This window comes from Clinocottus analis, unplaced genomic scaffold (genome assembly GCF_023055335.1).
Source record: "Clinocottus analis isolate CAN_PGR_092001 unplaced genomic scaffold, fCliAna1.0.p SCAF_8, whole genome shotgun sequence".
NCBI lineage: Eukaryota > Metazoa > Chordata > Actinopteri > Perciformes > Cottidae > Clinocottus > Clinocottus analis.
Genome location: NW_027176240.1, coordinates 2,086,945 through 2,113,114, shown reverse-complemented (window position 1 = coordinate 2,113,114; position 26,170 = coordinate 2,086,945). Strand labels below are relative to the sequence as shown.

The 26,170-nt window shown below is 43.3% G+C and overlaps 1 protein-coding gene across 7 annotated transcripts in view; it reads right to left on the bottom strand.

Annotated features, from left to right (window-relative positions):
- atrnl1a (attractin-like 1a) overlaps positions 1 to 26,170 on the bottom strand; it is a 197,887-nt gene that overhangs the window by 93,521 nt on the left and 78,196 nt on the right. For all 7 annotated transcript variants that reach the window (XM_068567293.1, XM_068567295.1, XM_068567297.1 and 4 more), the window contains 5 exons: positions 21,508 to 21,601; positions 15,499 to 15,551; positions 5,234 to 5,328; positions 4,109 to 4,187; positions 236 to 393 (listed from right to left, as the gene is read on the bottom strand). In XM_068567293.1, the coding sequence (XP_068423394.1) occupies positions 236 to 393; positions 4,109 to 4,187; positions 5,234 to 5,328; positions 15,499 to 15,551; positions 21,508 to 21,601 (479 nt within the window). The remainder of the gene's footprint in view (positions 1 to 235; positions 394 to 4,108; positions 4,188 to 5,233; positions 5,329 to 15,498; positions 15,552 to 21,507; positions 21,602 to 26,170) is intronic.

The following is a 26,170-nucleotide window of genomic DNA, read 5'->3' as shown; positions in this document are numbered from 1 at the left end:
AATGGCTTCAGACATTTGTTGATTGGTTTACAGCTTTTCAAATGGACTTTTCGCTGCTTCTTTTCTAGTTCAAAAGGGTGAATATGAATGTGAAAAAAAGTCATCACCTTGGACCCTGGGAACTTGTGATGGACATTTTTCACTGTTGCAGATGAAAAACAAGTCAACCGATAATGAAAACTGTCATAAGTCGGACTATAATTATCCCTACTCCCCCCTCCCTCGAGCCTCTCACCTGGATCTTGATCGGCCAGCTGAAGTTGGACACGTAGACGTAGAAGGTGATGTTGTGGTGAAGCCTGAAGTTGAACTTTTCACAGGAGAAACTGTCGCGGTGCTCCTTGATGTTGGTCCTCGCTATGATGGGCATCTCCTCCCCCGAGATGGTGCCGGCTGGGAGAGAGGAGACGGAGAGGGGTTGGAGTAAAACACATAAGAACATAAGGTGTGAAAAAAAAGAAAAAGGACCCTTTTATCGGGTATAGAACCAAGCACTGCTTTCATAAAAAGTAATAGAAAGAGGGACACATTTGAAGTGTTTTGTACTTAATTCCCTGTAATATCTCTCTGGGTTTTCATTATTAGTGTTTTTTGTGCTGAAAAGTGATGCAGTGTAATTCACACAACATCTATTAGTGTGTAGTCCACTCCGTAGTGAACCAGGAAGTACAAAGATAAGTGCAAGAACCTCCGCAGAGGGGGAGGTGTGTGTGTGTGGATGTGTGTGTCCAACAACACCAGACCGAGTCCGTGTGAAGCCAGAAGTCAACGATGACTTAAACCCGTCGCTATTTTAACCCAAACTGGGATATTTTCTTGATAGCTTTCTGTCAATGAGGCCGTTTATTTGGGTGGAAAAACCAGCGGAAAATTGACACGTGTTGCTGGACACTCGTAGGTGAACGCATGAGGAATAAAGAATAACTTTTCAGTGAGGTACATGTTGCGTGAAAACACACAAAAGTGTGCCCTGGGACACGCCAAACGGTCCATTATGCACCAGGACAAGGTCTTTGTGGCATCAGGATCTTTTTAAGGATCTCGTAAAGAGTCCTCGATGCAGAATTGTCTTGTAAGGAAAAGTTACTTTACTTCATTTTAAGTAGTGATGTAATTACTGAGACTCAATAGCAAGTAAAACGGTTAAGAGCGGCATCGTCAGACGGCAGGAACAGCTGGAGGATGAACAGACTGCAGCAGAAACAAACTCCTCCGCCGCCACGTGAGCCCGAACACAACGAGAGTCAAGCCGAGCGGCTGTCACTGCGAGCGCCGCCGTAAAGACGTCGTTACGCGGGAAGTGGTTAAAGCCGACGGCGTGCCAGTCGTCTCACGCAGGCAAGAAAACGGTTCACCTCGCAGTATTTCGAAAGCGAGCGTGACCATTTTTCTCGGCCCGGTTTCCAGCGTCCCTCGGAGCGCTATCAGCGGCTCCGTGTTAATGGACGAGCTTTTCAGTCATTGTGAGTAACATATTCCCACCCCCTGCTTTATCAGGGCCATTAAACACTCTGTAATAGTCTGCACACACACACACACGGACAGACACACACATTCACAAGGCCCACAGTCCCAAACTGGAGAGGCTTTAGGCCCCAAGACACCGAGTGGTGAGCGCAGAGTGCTTTTATCTTAATTGAAATCAGGAGGGAAAATGTATAAAACAGCCTCATGCCAAAAAAAAATCTAAAATAGCTTCTGATGTGTTTTGTCAGGAGGAGGGAACCCCCGGGAGGCGAGCAGGAAGTGGATACGACCATTTTTCTTCTTCTTAAGGACACTTGGCCACCGATGAAAGATACCGACTGCGGGAGATCTCAGAGCTTCAGAGACTAAACAATTAACCGCTTATGTTACGGCTCACTTTCAGGTTCATTAGACAGAATGTGAATTTTTTTATTATTCTAATAGACGCTGACTGATGGAGAAATGGCTGTTTTTGTAACGTGAAGTTATTCTTGATTTTACTTTCAATATATTTCGAGATGTAAAGAGTCTTTACTCTTCGAAACAAACTAATTAATAGGGTTGTGGGAAAAACATGGATACAGATATTTTGGTCCCGAAACGATATTATTATGATACTTAAGTCTCGCTACACAAAAGCAGAGTATCGCTCTTTTGTTTAATCAATTCTAAACTTTTTTGGTCCTGGAATAATAAAATCAACTTATTTTTTGTTGATACAATTTGGGGTTGAAAAAAAGGTAATACATCGCAATACTCAGTGTATCGCAGTATCGTGATAATATCGTACCGGGACTTAAGCATCGCGATAATATCGTATCGGGACTTAAGTATCATGATAATATCATATTGGGACTAAAGTATCGTGATAATATCGTACCGGGACTTAAGTATCATGATAATATCGTATTGGGACTTAAGTATCATGATAATATCGTATCGGGACTTAAGTATCATGATAATATCATATTGGGACTTAAGTATCATGATAATATCGTATCGGGACTTAAGTATCATGATAATATTGTATTGGGACTTAAGTATCATGATAATATCGTATCGGGACTTAAGTATCATGATAATATCGTATTGGGACTTAAGTATCGTGATAATATCGTATCAGGACATAAGTAGCGTAAAAATATCGTACCTGGACTTAAGTATCATGATAATATCGTACCTGGACTTAAGTATCGTGATAATATCGTATTGAGACTTAAGTATCATGATAATATCGTACCTGAACTTAAGTATCATGATAATATCGTACCTGAATTTAAGTATCATGATAATATCGTACCTGGACTTAAGTATCATGATAATACCGTACTGGCACGTAAGTATCGTGATAATATTGTATCGGGACATAAGTAGCGTGAAAATATCGTACCGGGACTTAAGTATCGTGATAATATCGTATCGTGGGACCTCTGGTGATTACTGCCCCCGACTAATGTGTATTACTTTTCAACTTAAACTCACACACCTGCTGCTGGTTCGCAACGTTTCCTCAAAAGCCGCTTCGTTTGATACCCCGTGAAACGTTACTCCTCGTCTTTTGTGCGTTTTCCTTCCGAACCGAGCGACACGTGTCAATTTTCCCTCGTCACAGTTGTACGGTCTGTTAAAAATAACCTTTTGTCTTCACGGGGGGGGAACTACTCATAAGGTTCAGGCAACTAAACCACTCAGTCAGCTTGTGGAAAAAAACAGCGGAAGCGTGATTAGTTTCAGTCGTATGATATCGAGATATCTAAAAACATATTTTTTATTGCAGGATGAGACCAGCTTGCGCATCTTGAAGAGGGACTTTGATGCGTTACATTTCTCTGGTCTCGACAACTCATTTTGGTCTGTGAACGACAGGACTGTGATGTGTGTTGCGCTTCAGGGAATGCCAATAACAGCTGAAACGAGGAATACATTAATTGACGCTAATTGGCAACTGTTCTGTCATTTTTTTTTTCGAGCAAAAATGCAAAACATCCCACGGTGGCAGCTTCTCCGTGTTGAGGATGTGTGTTTTTCTTTGTCTCATGCGATAGGAAACTCTGTGTCAGGCGGTGTTGGGACTGTGAGACTAAAAAAAAACAATCAAGAAAGTAATCAGCGGATTAATTGGTAAAGCCAATAATCAATTGGTCGCAGTCCTGATGCCAATACGAGCGTCTGTATCCAAAGGTCTGGGCCGTGATCCAATCAGCAAAAATATGTAAAATCACCTCTGTGGGTTTATGTTGGTCTTGTAAAGGCTTTTATTTTTATTGACTTCTCACAAATAAGCTGAGGAACCAAAATGTTTGAAAGAAAATCAATAAAAAAAGGACCTTTATTAGCGGCTGCAACGCACTGCAAATCAAAGGAGAGTGTAGGAAACAATGTGATCATAATGTTAAAATAAGCTAAAAATAAAGAAGCGCTGTGTGTCCCAGTCATGTACATCACTTTCTTGTGTCCCATGAAAACAGTTTCTGTTGTGCGCTTTTTCTAGACGCTGCAAAATTGCCGACGGTGTCTCTTCATTCGAGTCGGCTGTATCTGTTTGCATTCTGTCTTTTCTTTAAAAATCGCTGAGCGTTTGGCTCTCAGGAGCCACCGTACTTTGAAGACAGAGTTTTAAATGTGTGCACGTGTTCGCTACCTGTTGAGCTCAAGGACCAAGTGATGTTGAGGTCGAAGTTGTTGGAGGCGTTGATGGACATGTCGAGGTTCTTGTTGGCCTGCGAAACAAGAAAAAAAAAGAATGACAACAGACAAAAGAAACACACAAGCACATGCGTTACTGAGCTGGAGATACAAGTAAAAGAATATAGTTTGTTCCGTGAGAAAATAGAAATGTGACTTTTTTACCAAAATGGACATTTTGGCAGAGTGTCCATTTTGAAGAAATTGCTGAAATTGTCTTCACTAAAAAACTTCCTGACTTTGTTCTGCTTCACTTTATCAAAGTCAACCTTTGCAGAGAGACTGTTCACATATTGTGCTCTGCGTTCAAAGAGGTTTAGACCTGCAGCTGCATCATTCCAAAGGGATAAACCTCCCTAAAGTGCTTTTTTTCATTTAGGCGAACCTGAAACCTTTTTATTTTTGCTGGGTGTCATCTTCGTTCACTCTCAACCAGTAACCCAAATAGTTTGGGTATGGAATTATCGAGTGGAGGCCGAAAAGATTGTTTTTTTCTTTAAAAGGTGGGCAAACTGATTTTGATCTAAAGTGGATGGAAGTTGAACTCGGTGGAAGAAGCATTCAGACACAATGAGAAGCGAAAAAACTCTTGTTGCGTTCGTTTCTTGGATTATTTATTGACCGGCGTTTCTTTTCTTTTGCAGTTCATTTTCTTGTTGGACAACTTCCTTCGAGTACACGCACACACTTTACTTGTTCCGCCTGCGGTCTGCCGACCTTTCGCCCTTTCTCTTGTGTGCACTGGTGAGGTAACTGGAGCCTCTCCATCTCCGACCTCAGCTCCTTGTCACCTTGGGCTTATATTTGAATCCATTGGCCTATTTTCATGTCGTTCCATTGATCTCGTCTGCGATGCTGCCTCGATATTCAACTTTAGACTCGTGTCTGAACACACCTCCGGGCTCCGAGATGGAAAATAAAACAAACTCCAATAAAACTCGAGAATTTAGACGTGTCTCTGATTCCTCCATTGGGAGAATAAATGCTTCTTTTTAAAAGCCCCGTCTTTGTTTCCTGTCAGTGTCTCTTCGCTGTCCTCTATCTAGTTCATGCAAAGTTTTCTTTTCTTTGCGTGCGTTACCTGTTCAGGTGTCGCCATGAAGTTGATGCTGGTGTAGTGCCGATCGTCTTCTTGAAGCAGGCTGAAGGTAAACTGGTAGTCGATCAACAGGTTGTCTGGGCGGAGGCGAGAGAGACAAAGACAGATGAAGAAAAAAACCACATATTCTTCGTCGCTGCTTTATTTTCTCATGTGTCCGTGATAACGAATATGTTCTTTAACTCTTCTTTGAATGTTTTGGGTGTATTTTGCCAAAATGCCGATTCCCACGTCTCGTTTTTTTTTATTGACGACGCCGTGAAGCGCAGACGGATTCTACGAAAAACACGAGTCCATAGTCAATTAGATGAATGAGGCGGCGGCGATTTGATCGGCGATCTCAAGTTGTGACAAAATAAACAAGCGCAGTTTTATAAATATGAACACCAACGCTCACAATGAGGACGCCGGTTTTTCTATATAGACGAGCAACCGGTCGGATCGATTGAACACGAGCCCGAGAAATGATCACGTTCTATCGGACGTGTCATTATTTTTTTGAAAAGCGGACGCCTATATTGAGCCTCTTTTGTCAGCGAGACAATGGCCCAGAGGAGAGGAATCACCGAGATCTAACATCTGGACGGGACAGCGGGAGCCACGTAGGAGGGGTCACCTTGTCCTCCTGGCTGAGGATGGAGGAAAGGAGGGAAGGAAATGAGGAGAGGAAGGGGGAACACCGAGGAGGAAGAGGTGAGAAAAGGGAATTAGAGATAGAATAGAGAAAGCAGCGGTGTGGCCGTGAGAGGATATTTTCTAACTTAATCAGCGTGACGGCTGAGTGCTAACCCCTCAGGGTAATCCAGGTGTGTGTGTGTGTGTGTGTGTGTGTGTGTGTGTGTGTGTGTGTGTGTGTGTGTGTGTGTGTGTGTGAGCTCAGGCAGGCAACATTTCTTCCTTTATTTTCATCGGAAAAAAAAGACAAGTTGAGGTTCTGCTCCGGCTCCTGTTCCCGTGACGCTGCGGCCATCAATCTGACCAATTATTGTCGCGGTGTATTTCCACTTGTAGATCGGATGACGGGAGACGATCACTTCAAGTGACAATGTGTGTAAGAAAAAAAAATCACCACAATTGTCCAGACATAGCTTTCCAGAACAGAAAATAGAATAAAAACAACACGTGGGGGGCGTTGGGCTTCGTCTTTTGAAAATACGACCGTGTCTTTCGTCCAATCACGGCACAAAACACCCCGTTGGTTTTGTAAATTTAAAGACTGATTTGCAAGTCTGTCGAGCTCCCTCACAAATGAAGGAAATTGTGCTCTCCATGTGGCTAAATTGGTCTTAATGATGGTAAGTGTGACTTTATCTTTCACGTCTCCAAAGCGGGCCACTTTACAAAACACTGCTGATTGGCATCACTTCTCCAGCTTGTCGGGTTAAGTGAGTCTGTTACCACACGCGGCTTCTTAATTAAGGTTTAAACAATTGCATTTGTTCTTTATATTGTTCATTTATTTCACCTTTATTTAGGATAAACCCATTCACATTCTCTCCTGGCCTCCTAGCGTCAAATAACAGACTTAAAACAAAAAGGAATGTCATGAGATGTACATTCATACTCAAACGATCCTTGTTTTCTAAATGTATGCAAGCTCATATAACAGAGCAACATTCTCATGTAAAGTGGAGCAATGCGTCTGCAAACCCAATTCACAGATAAATTGGAAGACGTATCAAAGTATTTTGCTGCGTTATTATCACAATTCTCGAATACAGTTTGGCGTTAGGCCGTCGCCATCTTGGATTACGTCGCCATCTTGGCGAAAGTGACCATATTTGGATTGCAGATGACAGACATAGAGACTCCGTGTAATGCTCTGGTAGGGGTAGCGACCTGTCAATCACAAAGGAGCCCGCCCTAAAGTGTACCCTGCTTTATTGTCTATTGTCTATAACTCATGTTTACTGAGGGGATAAATCAAGAGAGAAGGGTAATTGCCTCATTGACCACGAGGGGAGTCGCCCCCTGAAGGCCAGTGGAGAGAATGCAACACGAATGCTTTGTTCACACCAAAAGCAAAGCGAATTTTCACAAACGCTCTACTCGCTTGAGTTTACTCGCTCGACCGTATGTGGTTTTGAGACGCCCTCGTGTTTGGGTTCACAATATTATTCTCTTGCGTGAATAAGGCACATTTTTTGAGTCATTTACGCGCATTAAAGTCTTTGCGCTATTCGCAATCATTCGCATCTGTGCATTGAATTACCATGTAATCTTATATTCGTAACGCTTTTGGTGTGAGCGCAGCATAAGACACCTTCCACATTGGCTCCCTCCCCTTCAGAACCGGAGATTGCCGCCTGATCCAAACACTTTTTAGCACTAACTAGCATGCTTTGCTGTGGCAGACAGTCGCTCTGTATCAATGTTCCTTGACGAAGAACAGAAAGTGCTGCTGCAGGTTAGCTGCTGCCGTCTCGGGCTGAGCGACAGCCGTCGGCACTGGAACACCTCTTTCAGCACTGCAGAGCAAAGACAAAAAAAAACTGGAGCGATGTTCAGTTATCACTTTTCCTTTCCACAGCTTCACGATCCCGGGGCGTCACCGAGACGAAAGCAAATTATGTTTGACAAACGCCCTCGTTTTGTTCAGCCTTCGTGGCAAGTTAGCCCGAACAGAAGATATCATCAGATCAAAGGCAAGATTTTTTTCCCCATCTCTCTGGCTCCCTCCCTCCCAGGCAGACGTGCACTGCTGCTACTCGGTTGTTTATCCCATAAGGGTCGTCAGTACAACTTCAGAGTATTTAGGGGGAGGTTAAAATACTTGGTATAAAGATAGGATTCATCTGTGTGCATGTATGTGTGTCAATGCATTTGTGTTCGCCTGAGTCTGTGAGAGCGTCTTCAGGTGTGACCAAACAAACGAAACAAAAGAAACCTCACGTTTGTCCCCCTTGTGTTTGATTTCAAGGCGCGTTAGGAAACACGAGCGCCCCGGCTAGGTTTAAAAGTTCATCTCGGCTAATTACTAATCCCATCTGAGAAATCTGACAGTAGTTTTCACTTACGCAAAACTCAATTACACGGCGCACTCGTGAGAATTCTCACTCCGGGATGAATCGTATCAAGGTAATACTAAAGGTATTAAACGACCCCCCGAAGAAGCGGCGGAATAGAAATAGCTCGTGCCAATTCCTCAGGTTCACAGATGGGTGATCTCATTAGCATAATATGTGAACTGATTCAGCCAATATGAAACAAAACACTGATGACAGGCGAATAAAGAAGGCAGGAAGAGAGAGAAAAGCCCTCGACCGGAACGGGATCTGATATTTTAGCGGTCTGCGACAAATAAATAAATAAAACCCTTTTTTTTTTTTAAAGCGTGACCTCACCTACAATGTCAGTTTGTCAGAATCTCTCGCCGAGGTTTTTATTCAACGCTTGTTAACAACTCATTATTTCCCATTTGCGACGCCTGCCGTTGCAGCATACGTCGCCTTTACTGCGGGGAAGAAAAAAAAACAACAAGCTGGAACCACGGCGAGGAAACGCAAGGACAGCACGGGCCTAAATGGAGGTCGAGGTAACCTGCAGGTAATGTATGCATGAGGTCACGTGACCTCGGTTTATTAGAAACTCGCCCGCTCCTTAACACAATTATCGGAGGAATGGCGACACACAAAGTTCCCAATCGCCAGTTTCTCGACTGCAGACTGTTTACCAATTCTAAGCACACACGGTTGCCAGAATAAACATGGAAATCAATACTTTTTTTTTTGTTTTAAAGGTGGCGGTGACGGTGTAATAGAGGGAGAATCAGGACACCTTTGAAAAAGCGGCACAAATAGAAACACCTGCACATGTATTAATCCAAATTGATTACAATACTTGTGTTTATTGTGTGTATTTGTTCAGCAAAGTCTTGGGAAAAAATGTATGTCTGCATAAAAATCACTTTTAAAAGATATTTTGATAATAACTATGAACATCCAGCATAATATGAGCCAGGTTCCCCAAAAAAGTCTCCTGGAGCGTCAATAAGACACCTTTTGGGAAAGATTAGGACCTAAAGAATCAGAATCTGCAACAAAAATCTGAATAAAACAAAGTCTTGGTCTGTTAGGAAGGAGTTTCAGTCAAAAATGGAAAAATATTACGTATATGGGGCATGCTGGGACTTAAAATTGGCGCTGTTTCCAAAAGGTTGAAGGGGTTTTGATCCCAGTCGCATCTTCATCGGGTCACAAGGGTTCAAATTGGTTTACCACGGTGTGGTCAAGCCAATGAAACCCGGGTCGTAGGCGAGAACCATTCGTCCGATCTCCTGCACACATTGAAAGTGACGCATCTGCATATTATATGGAGAATAATCCAACTTCAAACCCATATGTGCAAACACAGGTGAGGCCACTTGGGACCCTTATCTGCAGCACAAATTTAAACCTTGTGGGCCTCACATGGACATGCTGGCTTGGATCTTCCCAAACAACTTACGGAAACTGAAAGAAACTGATCTTAACTTTAACCAGAATTTATAGTCTGTCAAAGTAAGAGATTACTTTAGGATTGCAAATAAAAAGAAGAGGGTTTTTTGGCCTGATAGGACCAATTAATCCTCGATGGATATGCCTCCACGAGGACTGCCTGTCAGCCAATATTGAGGCGTCCTGGACCGGCGCCAGTTCCCGGCTCTAACGAAGGGCCTTGGGCCGCGAACGTTGTTGATTGTTGATCACTAGCCCCGCGAATACATTGAAGCCTGAACCGCTCCCAACATCCAGCTCGCTTCTATTCCAATTGTCTCTGAGCCGGACGAGAGTAACATTTAAATCATATCTAGGTTAAACCAATCGACCCCCTCTTGGTTTCTCTCTCCAATCAGACTTTGGACGACACGTCATTAATCAGTCCGAGTCCCTTGCCGTCCGTCCCCTAATTGTCATTTTTTAATTGGGATTTCGCGGGGCTGTCAGTAAATATTGGAGCCGCTGTTGTTCGGCCTGACTGAGCTTCCCGAGCGCGCCCGAGGGCGGCGAGCGGCTCCGGACTGACTGGTGTTAGCCGGTAATCCAACCGACCGCCTCGGTCTTCCCACGGAGGAAGTGGTGGGACGACGCTCGGTGGTCGTCCCTAATTAGACGTCCCCTCGTAGCTGAGCGGGATGGGATATGACAGCGGTTCATTAAAGCGTTGTCCTCGGTTGATGCCCGCTCGTGAAAAAAGGCCGGCCGGCCTGACCGGGGGGGCAAACTCATTAAACAGCAAAGTTGCTTTCCGTCAATTGACTGGTGGTTAAATATGACAGCGGGAACTGAACCAAAGCGTTGCGCTCTGCACTTAATCCCAGAGGGACGAGGAGCGCGGCCCGTCGATAGCTTGACACACAGACACACACATTTTATCAGTCTGATGAAAACATTTCATTGACATAGATTTCTGGATGTTTCTGCATGTTTCATTTCTGTTTTTTGTTGTTGTAGTATTTCAAAAGTAAAGCCGGCAAGCGGAGGGCTTAAAAATGACGAAAACGACTTTATTTGTAATCAACCAATCCAAAAAGATGACTATAGCGATGCATGTAAGTGACGCTTTCCTTCTGGCGTAGTTTATTCCTTTTTGAACAATGTAGACTTGAAGCTACGGGAGAGGGCACGCTTACACCAGATGCATCTGGAATTACATGCGACCCCTTGAATCCAAATCCAACGCTGCCGTAATATGATTGAACGCCGTCTCTGACTCCTACAGTAGTGCGTGGAGTCTGTTTACGGGTGACTTTGAAACGGCACCGCTATACAAATGGGAAAGACCAAGGAGAGGCCGACAGACGGAGAGCTGAGCGGACTACTAAACATGTCCGATTTGGCGCAGATGTCAAGGGGGGGGGGCAGACTTATGATATTCAGCTGCTCAACACTGAGTGGGTGTGGAGTTGAGATATCGGTGTTCTAGTCACCTTTTGAGAAGTTTGAAGCGAGAGCTTAACCTCCTGCTCCTGGTTCTTTGGATGCCTGGAGGAGTTTTGTGTCACGGCTGCTGCTTTCTAAAGCAGCCAAGGGGATTGAACCAATCCAACCTGGGTGGACAGAAGCCATTACTCAGCCCCATTGTATCTCAGGCCCTCTCTCATTTTGATGAAAGTAGGGACAGACAACACTTCTACTCAAAATACGATGATAATACATTTGGTTTTAGACATTTATTTACATGTATCTACTATTTTATATATATATTTCACTGCTTTTGTGAACCTAAGACCTTTTGGGAAAGCAATTTCTAGCACCAAAACAGTTCGACCACATGAGTAAAGTTATGTTTTCGCAAGAGATATGAAGAATTTCAAAAATCGAGATTACATTTTTCAGCTTTAGGGTCATATTTGCTCTTTACACTTTTGCCATATGACAATGTTACCTCATTATATAGGGAGCTGAGATTGTCCTGCAATTGTAGGCACGTATCTCATCTGCAAGTGACTTTCAAAGGTGAATTTAAGAAATTATGTAAAATTGGGACCATGAAGGGTTAAAGGACGGCGCTTGCAAAAGATTGGCTGAACCTGCACCTCCTTCCAAATCCAGAAAGTCTCCAGAGCATTCATCGTCACGGGTTCCCACACATGTGGCCTCGTCCTCACCAGACACCGCTTTACGAAGGCTTCACCCTTCTGGTGGACTCTCAGGTCAGAAGGCTGAAGCTGTTCCTGCCCTCACATAGTAGCGCCTGACCTCCTTTTTTGTGGCTCCTGGCCCCAGTAAAGTGTAGCAAGGTTTGCTCTTTAACCCTCGCTGCAGGTCGCTACTATGACGGGAGCTAGCGCATGCTAGCTACTAGCTCTAACACACACACACACACACACACACACACACACAGCGGTGGTGCGCCTTTACAAGCTAGCGTATATCGCGTCTTTTGTCTTTCCACATGATTACGTGGAGAGTTGACGTTAGACAATATCAACATATTACCCAGAAATTATCAGTTCAAAATGTTTTTTTGCAGTGATACTTTTTTTCCAATACTTAATTTACAGTTTCTCATATGTTTATGTAGAATAAGCGTTATATTTTGTTACACTGTAGATCGCAACTGACTATTTCAGGACCCTCAACATGGGACACAGCTTCCTGACCCATTTTGGGGGGGGGGGGGGGGGGGATATGATTTTGCACTTTGAATGAAGGAGCACTCTGGACCATCCACAGGCTAATACCTCACATCCCAGGTAATCTCTCTTCTGTCAGCTGCCAGACAACTTTTCACATCAAAAAGAAATCCACAGGTGGTGCAGATTTCTCCAAACTTCTGCTCTAAACCTCCAGCCAGGACGGCGCTGCCGCTCGTAAACCCCCCATGTAATTTCACAGAGGCGAGATAAAGCCTCTTTTTTATCAGCACCTCCCTTCCAATGACATTTAAGACTAATATTGACCTGCTTCTCCTCCAGTACATGGGAAATGGATGGCTTTTAAAATCTTTGATTTATACACACTATCTCTCTGCATGCATGTGTGTGTGTATGTGTGTGTGTGTGTGTGTGTGTGTGTGTGTGTGTGTGTGTGTGTGTGTGTGAGAGGGTGTTGTGTGCATTCATGTGTGTACGGCTGAGTGCGCTTGCCCTTGTTCAAACAAAACTAAGCCCCGTTTCATAGACGACAGAGAAGATAATGTGACATTAATGACAGAACATAATGTCTCCAGATGCATCGGCGATACAGCGCTTCAGCTGCAGCCATGGAGACGTGGAGGGGCCGAGCGCCTACAGACTTTGAGAGCCATTAAAAAAGAAAAAAAAACGGTGTTTGAGTGTTTCTATGCATTTGGATCATCTAAAGCCCTTCACAACGCTGGGCAACGACATCACATTAGTGCCATCTAGTGCCTCCAAAACTTCAGTCCTGGACCCAGCATGCCCCTAATGAACCGTCAGATGGGTTATTACAGATTAGAATAGCAAATATATTGTTTTTTACAGGTGCGCGGTGGAGTTTGAAACATGTACGAAACGTTAGCAACTCTTGCAATACCATGTGTGCCCTGAGAGGGCGATAGTGAGTCGCTTGCCCCCCTTTTTCACAACGCCGAACCAAGTAAAAAAAAAACATATCACAGTGAATATTGAGAGACAACGAGGTTCGGGAGCTCCTTATCTCTTGAGCAGAGAACCTCAACGCTGACGTTAGCATTTCCTGTTAGCGTATCTGTCACGCTAGCTGCTGATGCTGTTATGTGGTAAACCAATGCTGAAGTGTCTTGTATTGTAAAATAAAGTCTTGGTCAATAAAGCATTATGTTAATTTAGTCATTTACCGTAAAATAGTACACGCAAAGAAGGCTAACGTGTAGGCCGATGTTCAACTGTGAACATTATAAGATGGCGCTCTTATTTTGGCGGGGTTTCACCCGATGGGTCAGATATTGTGTGTTCTTGTCCTGCTGTTAGTTATCAATCTGCTGCTTTTTTATTATTATTCATAACCAATTTATAACCGATTAACTTAACCCTCTATTCATTCAGAGCATGTGGCCACTGCACCTTCAAATGACCGCTAAACCTCCTCAACCGACGCACTTTACTCAACTAAATGTCCGATTCTGTGTCTTAAAAAGTGAATATAAATGATGTTTTAAGATGAAAGCTTGGCAGCGGGTGAAGGTAGAGGTGAACCCGTGTGCCCGCCTTCCATCGCATTCTTGAACAGGAGTTGTTTTTCCTGATCAAAGACATATTTGAGGCGACCGGTGCAATCTGTGGCACGACTCCTCTGATTGCCGTCTCCGTTGGAGCCTCCCTGATCGGAGCAATGATAGGCCCACTCACGCTGGAGGGGCTATTGACATTGACAGCACTTGAACTTTATTCGACTGTGTTGTAATATTAAAACTGATGATGGCAATTTGAGGGACTGAATGTGTGTGTGTGTGTGTCTGTGTGTGAGAGAGAGAGAGAGAGATCCAGAGTGAGGGAGCCTGTGCTCGTGTGCCACAAAACATCTGTTTTGACTACAGCATACCTCCTCTGTCTGCCCTTTAAAAAAGGAAAAACCGGCAATTTGTTGCAAATGAGCTCAGGCAATGTGATCCCTGCTCGCATCTGGACACAGAAAAACAACGACCTGGACAGGAACACTTCCTCTGTGCTCGCTCTCCCGTCTCTGGTTGTGGACCTGAATAACTGGTAGGAAACATACAAGTATCCTGTTCTTTTGGACACTCCAAATTATTTTTGTTCACATTTTTCCTGACACACGACCTTTAGTGGCGGCCATCGAGGTCAAGAACGAACTTTTCAAATCTCAAGACAACGGCGGGCGCCCTGACAGGGTTAGCATCACGTCTCCTGCATCCAGGTGACGTATGTTAGCAATACAACCTTTCAGTAAAACCTTCACCGAGAAGTTTAGTTGACTAAATGTAATGAAAATGTAACTATAGATGTGTTGTTGGATTAGAAAATTTGTCATTTTGGTCATTTTTGGAAGGATTTCTACCGTAAAACAACACAACTTAACATTCTTCACAGCTTTAGCGGAGCTCGCTACCATCAAGCAAACGCCTCGCTATTCCTGGAATTCGATGTGACGTCTGTTAGCAATACAACCTTTCAGTAAAACCTTCACCGAGAAGTTTAGTTGCCTAAATGTAACGGAAATGTAACTATAGATGTGTTGCCGATTAGAAAATGTGTCATTTTGGAAGGACTTCTACTTTAAAACAACACAATTTAGCATTCTTCACAGCTACAGCGGAGCTGGCTAGCGTCAAGCTAACGCCTCGCTATTCCTGAAATTTGATGTAACGTTGTGTAAAAGTATCTTTATTCTGCCTTTTAGAGAATGAAGTCAGGCCGAGTCAGAGGCAACACGTCGCCTTCTGCGTCCGGCTGTCTGCTGAGTCCAAAATTAGAGGCTGTTGAGAACACAGTGATTTCATGGCTCTCCAGCTGAAAGGTGGATTACGCTGCGGGGGAAATTTACAGGTACAAAAGGACAGCTTTTGCACGCCTGCACGCTTAGTTAGCATCTGATCATTTTTACTTTGGCAATCGAGGTTAAACGCAGTTCGACGGTTGCTTTCTGAAGTTCATCAGGTTCACAGGGACTCAAGGAGGCTAGCGGGGTTAGCGGATGCTTTCTGGCTTCCTTCCTCGTTTCCTTGCTTCGGTACAAAGATGATAATCGCGGGACACAGCTTGACACAAGGTGCAGGAGCAGACTTCAGCTTTGTGTGAGTGTGTGTGTGTTTGTGTGTGTGTAGAAGGAGACTCAGGTGTGTAGTGGCGGCCGGATACTTACAATAGCATGTTCCCCGGAGAGGGTTACCAAGGTAGCGGTTCTCTGAGTCACATCTGGAACGACACGGGAATAAAAGGAAATATGAAGAAGAAGAAGAAGAAGAAGAAGAAGAAGAAGAAGAAGAAGAAGAAGAAGAAGAAGAAGAAGAAGAAAGAAGAAGGGTATTAGTGTTCGATAGGGGTTTTGTTTTTACAAAGACATTTATTTTTCTGTCACTATGTGTGTGTGCGTGTGTGTGTGTGCGTGTGTGCGTGTGTGTGTGTGTGTGTGCGTGTGTGCGTGTGTGTGTGTGTGTGTGCGTGTGTGCGTGTGTGTGTGTGTGTGTGCGTGTGTGTGTGCGTGTGTCGGGTGGGCTCTCATTGCAGGTATAGCATCCTCCTCCGGCTCTTTGCGAGGTGATTTCCCTCGACAGACCTGTCTACTCAGAGCTGCTTTCTCCCCCCCCCCCCCCCAGGGTGCACACAGACACACACAGACACACACACACACACACAAACATTATGAGAGAGAACTTCTGGCCTTACTCGGTTCAAAAACAGATTTTCCTGCGCCGGAGCGTCAGAGGGTCACGAGCATAAATACCCGACTGATGAATCGTTCACAGTGGAAAACGCCAACGAGGATCCATTCACACATTCATCCATTCACACATTCATCCATTCACACATTCTCCCTGTTGGCTTGAACACTGTCACTGGAAACAGTTTAAAAGCTGCTCCTTCATGGAGGAATGGCGGCCATATTGATTTTGGTACAACAGTGGAGATACAAGTCAAATGTATAATAAACTGCCGACTGTAAAAACTCCTCCGATTGCGTAATCAGCTCCTCTGATGGTGATCTACGTTCAGCGCTTAGCTCCAAAACAACCATCGGGTTGTCGACACACTGCTGAAGACGAGACTTACACGCAGCCAAAAGAAACTGCGTGTTGGAAAGACGTTGAGTTTTGTTTTCTTAAACCATTCGAGACAGAAGTTTAGTGCAGTTTTCCTTGAAAGCATTTTTTTTTTTTTAAATCAAAGTCAAGAGGTTTGTTTTGTATTTCATCCAGACGTGTGTTTCTCTCTTTGGGTTGACAATCGCTGCCAGTTAGTGGAAAACAAAATGCAAAACACCATCAACCACTCGCATGATAAAAAATTTTTTTTTTAAAAACAGGCTCTGTCAAAATAAGAGTCTTTTCATTTTCATTTGGACATTTCAGCCGCCTGTCTGTTCATCACTGAGACCACATGGGGAGAGACTATGTGCAGCTGATGGACAGTAATTGGCTGTTGTTGAAAGGTGTGACCTTTAGTTTAAAGGAGAAGTCTTTAATGACCAATAAGCTCCCACTGTAATACAATTAAGTGGAAAAAATATATATAAAATTGGATTTTTTTTCAAAATACACAACAGGATGGTCGTGGTTTGTCCGTTAGAGGGTTATATGGATAACGTAAATGTTACCACTCAGCAAAAGCGATTAAAGCAAAAAATATCAGGGTTAAAGTTGTATTTTTTTTTTGTCATCATGGAGGAATGACGTGCGTGCTCTCGCGGGCCATTAAAGTGTCAAGATGGACGACGTGCACCTGAAGCACAGATAGGAAAATTATTGCCTGGCTGCCAGCAGAGAACAAAAGCCGGTTATTAAATGTCCACCGTCAAGAAAAATGCTGCAAAAAAAAAAAAAAAAGTGCAAAGAGAAGGAAAATGCAATCATTCTTATAATGTCAAAGCTTTTAAAAAAACGTCTTTAAAGAGCGTTTGCATCGCCCCGATTGAGTGGTATGCATCTTCCTCCTGTGTGTGTGTGTGTGTGTGTGTGTGTGACTCTACATGACACTCATCTGGAAGGCTTTAAAAAAAGACAAACACAAAGGGGGTGTTTATGGATATTGCAACCGCTGAAGTTCTGCATGGCGGCCATTTGGCGCACAATAAAATCCTGCTGCTCATCAAACCCATATGCGGATATTTCACAAGCTTTTATTTCGTCTAAAACATGCAAAGTAAATCATGCAAACCACTGTTTCCCCACCAGTGGAACAACGGAAGGAGCAGGAGGCTTCAGAGGGAAGAGAGAGAAACCACACATACGGGGGAGGAGATGGAGGGACCCAAACACGGAGGAGTGAATGAAACGGGAACAAGAGGGCAGGTGAGGTTTACAGGCCGTGCATTACGGAGTGTTTGTGGATTCGCTTGTAGCGCTGCAGCGGGTCACACGGAGCAGCGCCGGGTGCTGAATATTTCATCCATCCTCCGAAAAAAAGCCCAAAGCCAAGGACGAGGCCTTAAACCACGGAACCGCCTCGCTCGAGCGTCCTGAATCAGGAGTTTTTGGGACCACAATAAAACAAATGCAGAGGCAGAGCGATACTTTTAGTCTAATAGTGGCGCGTGAATCAGTTTAAGAGGCCACTCGGAGCGTTCCAAGTAACTGAGATTTCTGCTGAACTACAGATCCCCCTCCCATCGCGAGGCGCTGAATGGGCTCATATTTTATTTAATCTTGGCAGCACTCGGTGATTCATTGTGGTCTCCACGCAGAATTACTTACTAGGAGAAGGGGTGGGGAGGTCTGCAACTATTGAGGCGTCAATGTTACCTTTTAATCTCGTTGTGCACTGTTAAAACTGTAATTTGTGCTAATTAGTGTCTACTAAATAAATAATAACCATTTTCATGTAATAAAAAAGGACTATAGTTTTGAATTACATTGAGCTACATTCAAGAAATGTTGTTTATTTATTTACATTTCACTAAATAGCTGCCCAAAATGATAACTGAGCAAGTCGTGTGTAGCTAGCATGCTAACTAGCATCTGCTACTGCAATGCTGACGCTAGCCGAGCGGGACATTCATGTACGTGTTCAGAGGAGGAGGATAAGCAGACTTGTGGGCTAAGTAGAGGGGCGAGGACAAGACCTGGCCTCTCTTGGGACACACACACACACAGACACACACACACACACACACACACACTAAACATCGGGACGCACAGCTTCAACAAAGAGGGGACACACACTTAAGCTGCTTACAACAGCCTAATGGGGACCAGATAAGAGCCACAGAGGACTGGGCTGCCTCATCACTTAAAAACACACTCTGACTCAGCGACAGGAGCGCACACACACACACACACTCACCCACACACACACACACACACACACACACACACGAGTGACACATGTTTTTGCTCCGCTTGCTGTTCCTGTAAACCCCCGCCTAGATAAACAAAATGAAGATTAAAGGTCACAAATGATATTGGTCCTGCTTGTGTGTGTGTGTTAGTGTGTGTGTGTGTTTATGTTACGATGGTGTAACTGGTGTAAATCAGGAGACTACACACCGGATCAGGCCGTTTAGCAGCTCTCCAAATGAGAAACACTCGCTCCAGTCAAGTATACAGTTAAAGATGCAAATTAACAGTCAATTAGAGGCGTTTTCCTGCGTTTGGAGAGGAGGCCAATTAAAGCAAAATCAACACAATCACACAGTCACACAGTCAGTCAGACAATGCAACAGGAGAGGAACCGAGAGGGGGGAAACAAAGACTCGCGCATCACAAGGTTAGACTTCAAATAAACTGCTCGCAAACGTAGTAAAACCGTGACGAGGCGTAAACAGCGCGAGAGCATCTGGCGAGCGGCCGATTCCTGATGTCGGCCGAACTCTGATCCTCACCTGCTGCGCTCACGCTCTGAGCCGCCGGCGACAGCTGCTGCTGTTCACACGGTCACACACACACACACACAGGTGTTAGCTGCGATGTGATTGGCTGTGAGAATCATATTTACTCAGACGGGAGGATGCCAGCCAACACTTATCATGTGATACTGAATAATATTGTATCCTAGTGGATCATGTTGCATCCCGTCCAGAGTGTTGTGCGTCGGACAGAGCATCACATATCATGTGATATTTAACCGTAAATAACAATATCAGTGGGTGTCAATGTGTCAATAACATGCAGGTGCGTATGAAATTATGATGGGTGTGATACAGACATATATTTTGAGGCATTGATGGAGCAACAGGACTGAAGAAACAGTGAAGGGAGGGACGAACAGAAAGAAACTTATTATTGTGTTAAATATGAATGATATGCACACATTAAATGTAAGGATATAAACACACACACACACACACACACAAAAGAAGCTTTATGTCCTTGTTATTTCTCACTAGAAGACTCTCAAATACTCGTCCACACACCTGACGTAACCTGGGAACGTTTGGCGTCCGCCCCCCGGGGAGAAATTGCTCGTTCATAATGAAAACGACAAACAAACGCGCTCGACTCGGCACGCCATGATGGAGAGACTCAAGAAGAACCAGCGTTAGTCGATTATTTATTTTATTCCTGTTTCCTATAAAAAAAATGTTTAAAAAATTATGGAAAGAAGAACTTCTCCGTTAAGGAACGCCCTGACAAAAACACTAACGCGCTACACTGATGGGAGCTGACAGTGAGCATGTGGAGGGAGTCGCTGGGTGTGAGGTCAGGTTGGTGTCAGGAGCTGAGTGGAAGTTAAAGGTCACTCAGAGGTCATGTTGAGGCTCAGCGCAACGCCGACTCAGAGGTGAAAGTCAGGGTTTAAGTTAAGGGGGTCGGAAAAATCTGATATAATCGGTAGCAGATATGATTGAAGTTGTTTGCGCGTGTGTGTAAGCTACGTATCTGTATCAATAAATCTACACAAGGGCTTACAGATTCAGCAGCAGCACTTCTACCAACAATATTAACAGCAATCTTTGTGCCACCTTCAGTGTTTGATCATTCCCTAAATGAAAGAAACGAATCGAACACATTAAGAGATGATGCAGCTGTAATGAAGTGAACTGTAACACGCAGACTGAGGAACTCTATCGGACTCAAACAAACACATTAGCAACCGAACCGTCACATAATGGGAGCGAATGCAATCACAAAGCAAGTTTATGAAACCTCCACAACACGCACGCACGCACACACACAGACACACACACAGACACACACACACACACACTCCAGCCTCGCCCATTAGATTTATCGATGCAGCAATTTTCAGGCTGTCTCTGTGGTGTTGGTCCGCCAAGCCTTTCAGGATATTGTAGCGCTGCAGCAGTTAAGTCTGGCACGCACACACACACACACACACACACACACACACACACACACACACACACACACACACTGTACACACACAAACATACACTGCACACACACAAACATGTGTTCCCATCATTGTTGTTTCTGCCTTCCTCAAAAACTAAAGAACGAAACCTATTTTCCTAAACGGATTTAAAATGAAGTAACAATGTTGCCCGACTAGAAGTATTGCAATACTTACATATTTGCAGTTTTACAAGCTGGTTGTGTGTGGGGACTTTCCTTTAAAATAAAGTAAATGATGCGTGATGCAAACCAAGCATTTCCTGCTGCTGCTTCAACTAAAACTAGTTTATCTGGTTGACTTTATATACGACGTATTCGTGATAAGATCTGTATGGAAGCCCATTTCCGAAACAAACACAAAAGAAGAGTATGACAAAGAAAAAGAAAAAGTATGACAAAAAAAAAAAGTATGAAAAAAAAAAAAAAAGTATGACCAAGAAAAAAAATATAATAACTATGACTAAGAAACAACAACAAAAATATGACCAAGAAAAAAAAAAAGTGTCACAAGTGTCGATTTTTTTTGTGGCAGAAATTGGCTTCTAAAGTTCTGAAATGAGAAAAAAGTGTCGGTCGGTCTGAGCTACGTGAGCAACGGAACAAAACAAAATGTATATTATTATTTAACAATTATAAGAATGAAGGCCTAACTTCTTTGCTCAAAAAGGACACGGGCTTGTTTTGCTGCCCCTCGGCATTCTGGGACCTGCAACACTTTAGAATAGCGCACCAGCTTCCTGTTGATGACCTCTGCATATCTTTTGTATTGTGTAACCAGTGAAGCTAATGCCAGCCAGCGGTGACGGGGCTCAGGGTGGGCGTGTATCATCACGCTGCAGGTCACATGACATCATACTCACAGCTGACACTGGTCTCCCTTGATTCCTTTCGTGGTGCAGAAGCACTTCCCGGTGTTGACGTGGCACACGTTGGCATGGGTGTTACACTTACACGCTGCAGAGAAGAGAGAGAGAGAGAGAGAGAGAGAGAGAGAGAGAGAGAGAGAGAGAGAGAGAGAGAGAGACGATGTGTTCAGATTTGATCTCAGACGTTTCAAAAATTGCGCAAATCTACATCACGACTCTCACAATGTGACGCATTTGCTTGCAGAAGTTACTGTTTGGCAAGGAAAACCATTTCTGGGAAAGTGATATGATGAGTCATTATTATTATATGATGGATTATTAACTCTGTGGAACCAAAGTTGGCTCCAGACCTCTTTTCTCCTGTGTTTGAGTCGTCGTAGGAACCCCAAATTAAGTCCAATACTTGTGTTTATTGTCTGTATTTGTTCAGCAAAGTCTTTGGAAAAAAATGTATATCTGCAAAAAAAATCACTTTTAAAAGATATTTTGATGGTAACTATGAACATCCAGCATGATATGAGCCAGATTCCCCAAAAAAGCCTCCTGGAGCATCAATAAGACACCTTTTTGGAAAGATTAGGACCTAAAGAATCAGAATCTGGAACAATAATCACAATGAAACAAAGTCTTGGTCTGTTAGGAAGGAGTTTCAGTCAAAAAACTGTGTCGTTCGGTTCAAAGGAGGAAATGAGTTAATGTGGAAAATAAGCCGTTTATCAACGTGAGATTTAAAGTGGAGGGAAAAACTTCTGGATCTTCTTGACCTGAGGCAGCGGTTCTCCAACTTGTTCTGTTACGTTCCACTTTGGAGGAAGCAAAATGTTCAGGCCCCACCGCCCCAACAACATGGGAACAAAATGGTCCAACTTTTTGAGACTCCTCCATCCTTTTTTAATTAATAGATTAAAGAAAATGTAAATCCCTTTCAAGTGAACCAGATTGCTCCATCTGACAGAAACTCATAACATGTGCAATCACTTTGTTAAAACAATGGACATAAAGTTAAATATCTGCAAAAAAACCTCATATTTGGCAAAAAAGGAAGCCGGTTGGATCCCTGTTTTCTCCCCATAGCTTAATGTTGAAGTGTCCTTGAGCAAGACACTGAAGCCCCAGAGCTTCACAGCAGCACAAAGCTCCTTCATTACTAAGGATGGTGACATGCAGAGAATAATCCCCCCACTGTGGGATTAATAAAGGATCCTTAAAAAAAAAAAAAAATTTAAATTAAGAACCTGCATCTCCCCCCGCACCCCACCTGTGATACCTCCGCGCCCCACTAGAGGGCCGCGCCCCACAGTTTGAGAACCACTGAAGCATCCTGGATGATGAAAGCTGTGTGGAAGCTGTGTATATCGTAGCTAATCAGCTTCTGATTAGCCACAGAGGTGGGAGGTGGGCCCTTTTGTTTAAAAAAAACAAACATTGTGAATGGTTTTGTTCTGCAAAAGCAGAGCACGACGTAGCCGGATGATTCACATGGAGCCGAGCCTGTAATTTAGACACTAAATCACTTCTGCATGGGGTGACTAATGGCAGAGACAAACAAGAACGTTCGCTATACCCTTGTGTTGCGGTGTGTGTTGCAGTGTGTGTGTGTGTGTGTGTTCACATCCAACACAAGGCCACTTTTCCTCGTGTCCCTCTCCAGCTGAATTGACTTTGTGCTTTGTTCTTATTCCTTCCAATTGGCACAGAGACAGCTCCTGTAATAAAACAGCGGTGCGCTCGGGGTCAAGGTAAAAGCCAAGGCAGCGGCGGATAATGAGAGCAAAACAACCTCTTCTGCCCTCTTCTCCTCCTCCTCCTCCAGCGAGGGAAGAGATGGGCCCTGATCTGATCACGTACAGCGAGCAGGGTGGGAAAAAACAACAACAAGCGAGCGGACTTAAACGTAACTTTAGATATTTAGATTTTGAAACACACACACACACACACGAGTGTAGTTGAGTGGCATAAACACAAGGTCGCGCAGCGGGGCGTTCAAATGTCAGCGGGCTGAGAGTCCAAATGTCGCTCTTCGACTTGAATTAGACGAGAGACGCATGACGGCAGATGAGGCAACAATAACAAAAACACAATTTTCGATCTGTTACCCGACATCACTCTGACCCTTCACAAAGAGAGAGAACTTTTCAGAGATGCCGCCAGGGGGTTCGCCAGATAACGGCGTCTTAACAAATAAGTGGCTTTTTTAGATCGGAGATAATAGACAAATCACAGGTGTGTGTCTGTGTGTGTGTGTGTGTGTGTGTGTGTGTGTGTTGGCGTCGGCTCGGGTTACCCCCGCTGTTCATACAATATTGATTTAGCGGGCTGTCCACAAAGGCATACAAAGGACACGGATAGCAGAAATGTGTATTCATGAACTCACACGGATTTTGCCCGATGGGCACTTGAGGGAAAAAAAAAGCCGATAGAGACGGAGAAGAAGGGAACAAAAAAAGCCAGAGAGATGAGGAATGCGGGTTAAAAGCTTCAAAAAGCTGCGAATTTGTTGTTTTTTTAGGCTGACTGGATAGCAGAGTCGTCTATAAAGGACTTCACATGCCAGACACAAGGAGGAGGCGTAGGAGCGCTCTGAGCGTTCACTATCCCGCCGTCATCTCAAAAAGGCCAAATTAGAAAACCCGACCGAGACACTCGAGCAGACAGACGCGACCTCTGAGGCGCTCGGACACAAAGTCCTCATAATTATTCCAGATCTCGCGGCGAAACAAGAGCAAATTTTATCACAGAGAAGAGCATTAACTTGTTAAGTTCTCAGACAAACAAGAGGCGGCTGTGATCCCACAAAAGCAGCAAACAGCCTCGTGCTTGCAGCAGAGCGGCGGCAGACTGAGGACGTGAAGCGCCACTCTGACGTTTCATCACAAGTCTTCCTCTTGAGTCTAATAACTAGTATTTGAGTTGATCAATAAAAAGAGATCATGTGATGAAACAAGAAAAGTACATACTTTTTTTTTTTTTTTCCCCCGGTCATACTTTTTTTTCCGAGTCAAACTTCTTCTTTTTTTTCCGGGTGAAACTTTTTTTTTTTTTTTTTACCGGTCATTCTTCCTTTTTTTTCCGGGTTAAACTTTTTTTTTTTTTTTTTTACGGGTCAAATTTTTTTTTTTTTTTTTACGGGTCAAAGTTTTTTTTTTTTTACGGGTCATAGTTTTTTTTTTCGGGTCAAACTTTTTTTTTTTTTTTTTAACCGGTTATTCTTCCTTTTTTTTTTTTCCGGGTCAAATTTTTTTTTTTTTTTTTCCGGGTCAAATTTTTGATTTTTTTTACGGGTCATAGTTTTTTTTTTCGGGTGAAACTTCTTTTTTTCCGGGTAAAACTTTTTTTTTTTTTTTTTTCCCGGTTATTCTTCCTTTTTTTTTTTTTCCCTGGTCAAACTTTTTTTTTTTTTTTTTTTTTCCGGGTCATACTTTTTTTTTTTTTTTCCGGGTCAAAGTTTTTTTTTATTTTTTTTTTCCGGGTAATTTTTTTTTTTATTTTTTTTTATGGGTCATATTTATTTATTTTTTTTACCGGTCATTCTTCCTTTTTTTTTTTTTTTTAACGGGTCAAACTTTTTTCTTTTTTTTTTTTTTTTTCCGGGTCATACTTTTTTTTTTTTTTACGGGTCAAATTTTTTTTTTTTATTTTTTTTTTTTTACGGGTCATACTTTTTTTTTCCGGGTCAAACTTCTTCTTTTTTTTCCGGGTAAAACTTTTTTTTTTTTTTTTTTACCGGTCATTTTCCGGGTCATACTTTTTTTTTTTTTTTTTTTAACGGGTCAAAGTTTGTTTTTTTTTTTTTTTTACGGGTCATACTTTTTTTTATTTTTCAGGTCATACTTTTTTTTTTTTTTTTTCGGATCATCCTCTTTCTTTTTTTTGTGCCGGAAATGGGCTTCCATACAGATTTCCTCAAGTTTAGCGAAAAAAAGTCTGTGGCCCTGCCTTTAAGCCCCGCCTTTACTCCGCTTTATGGTCTATTTTGATACTAAATGGACCACAATTTACTCAAAGAACATCACGCTGTGTTGAAGAAGACTTTACACGAGCGATTGAGACCATAAACTCATGTTTACGATGTTTACTGAGGGAATAAATCAAGTAGGCAGAAGGGCCAAGATGTCGCCCCCTGATGGCCATCAGAAAGAATGCAGGTTTTAGGCACTTGTGGTTGTAACTCAGTTACTGTATGCGATAGAGAGAGAGAGAGAGAGAGAGAGAGAGAGAGAGAGAGAGAGAGAGAGAGAGAGAGAGAGAGAGAGAGAGAGCGCTGCTGGAGGTGAAGCAGCAAGCAATTCATAAATGAGCGGGAAAGCATGAATGAGTGAAATGGGCGACGGTGAAAGCACATCGTGCAACAGACTTGCTGACAACACAGAAAAAAATCCGTGATGTGAAGGAACCTGATCTCTTAGCAAAAAAAAAATAGGTTGATTTGATATAAATCATTTTTTTCCCATGACTTGTGCGAGCCCCCCGAAGAGAGCCCAATTTCTCACCCCACTGCCTCTGCATGCGCACGCACAATACAAAAGACGCCTGTTGTCAGGATTTGAATGTATGTGTGTGTGTGTGTGTGTGTGTGTGTGTGTGTGTGTGTGTGTGTGTGTGTGTGTGTGTGTGTGTGTGTGTGTGTCAGGCAGGTAAAGATGAGAAAATAAGAAGA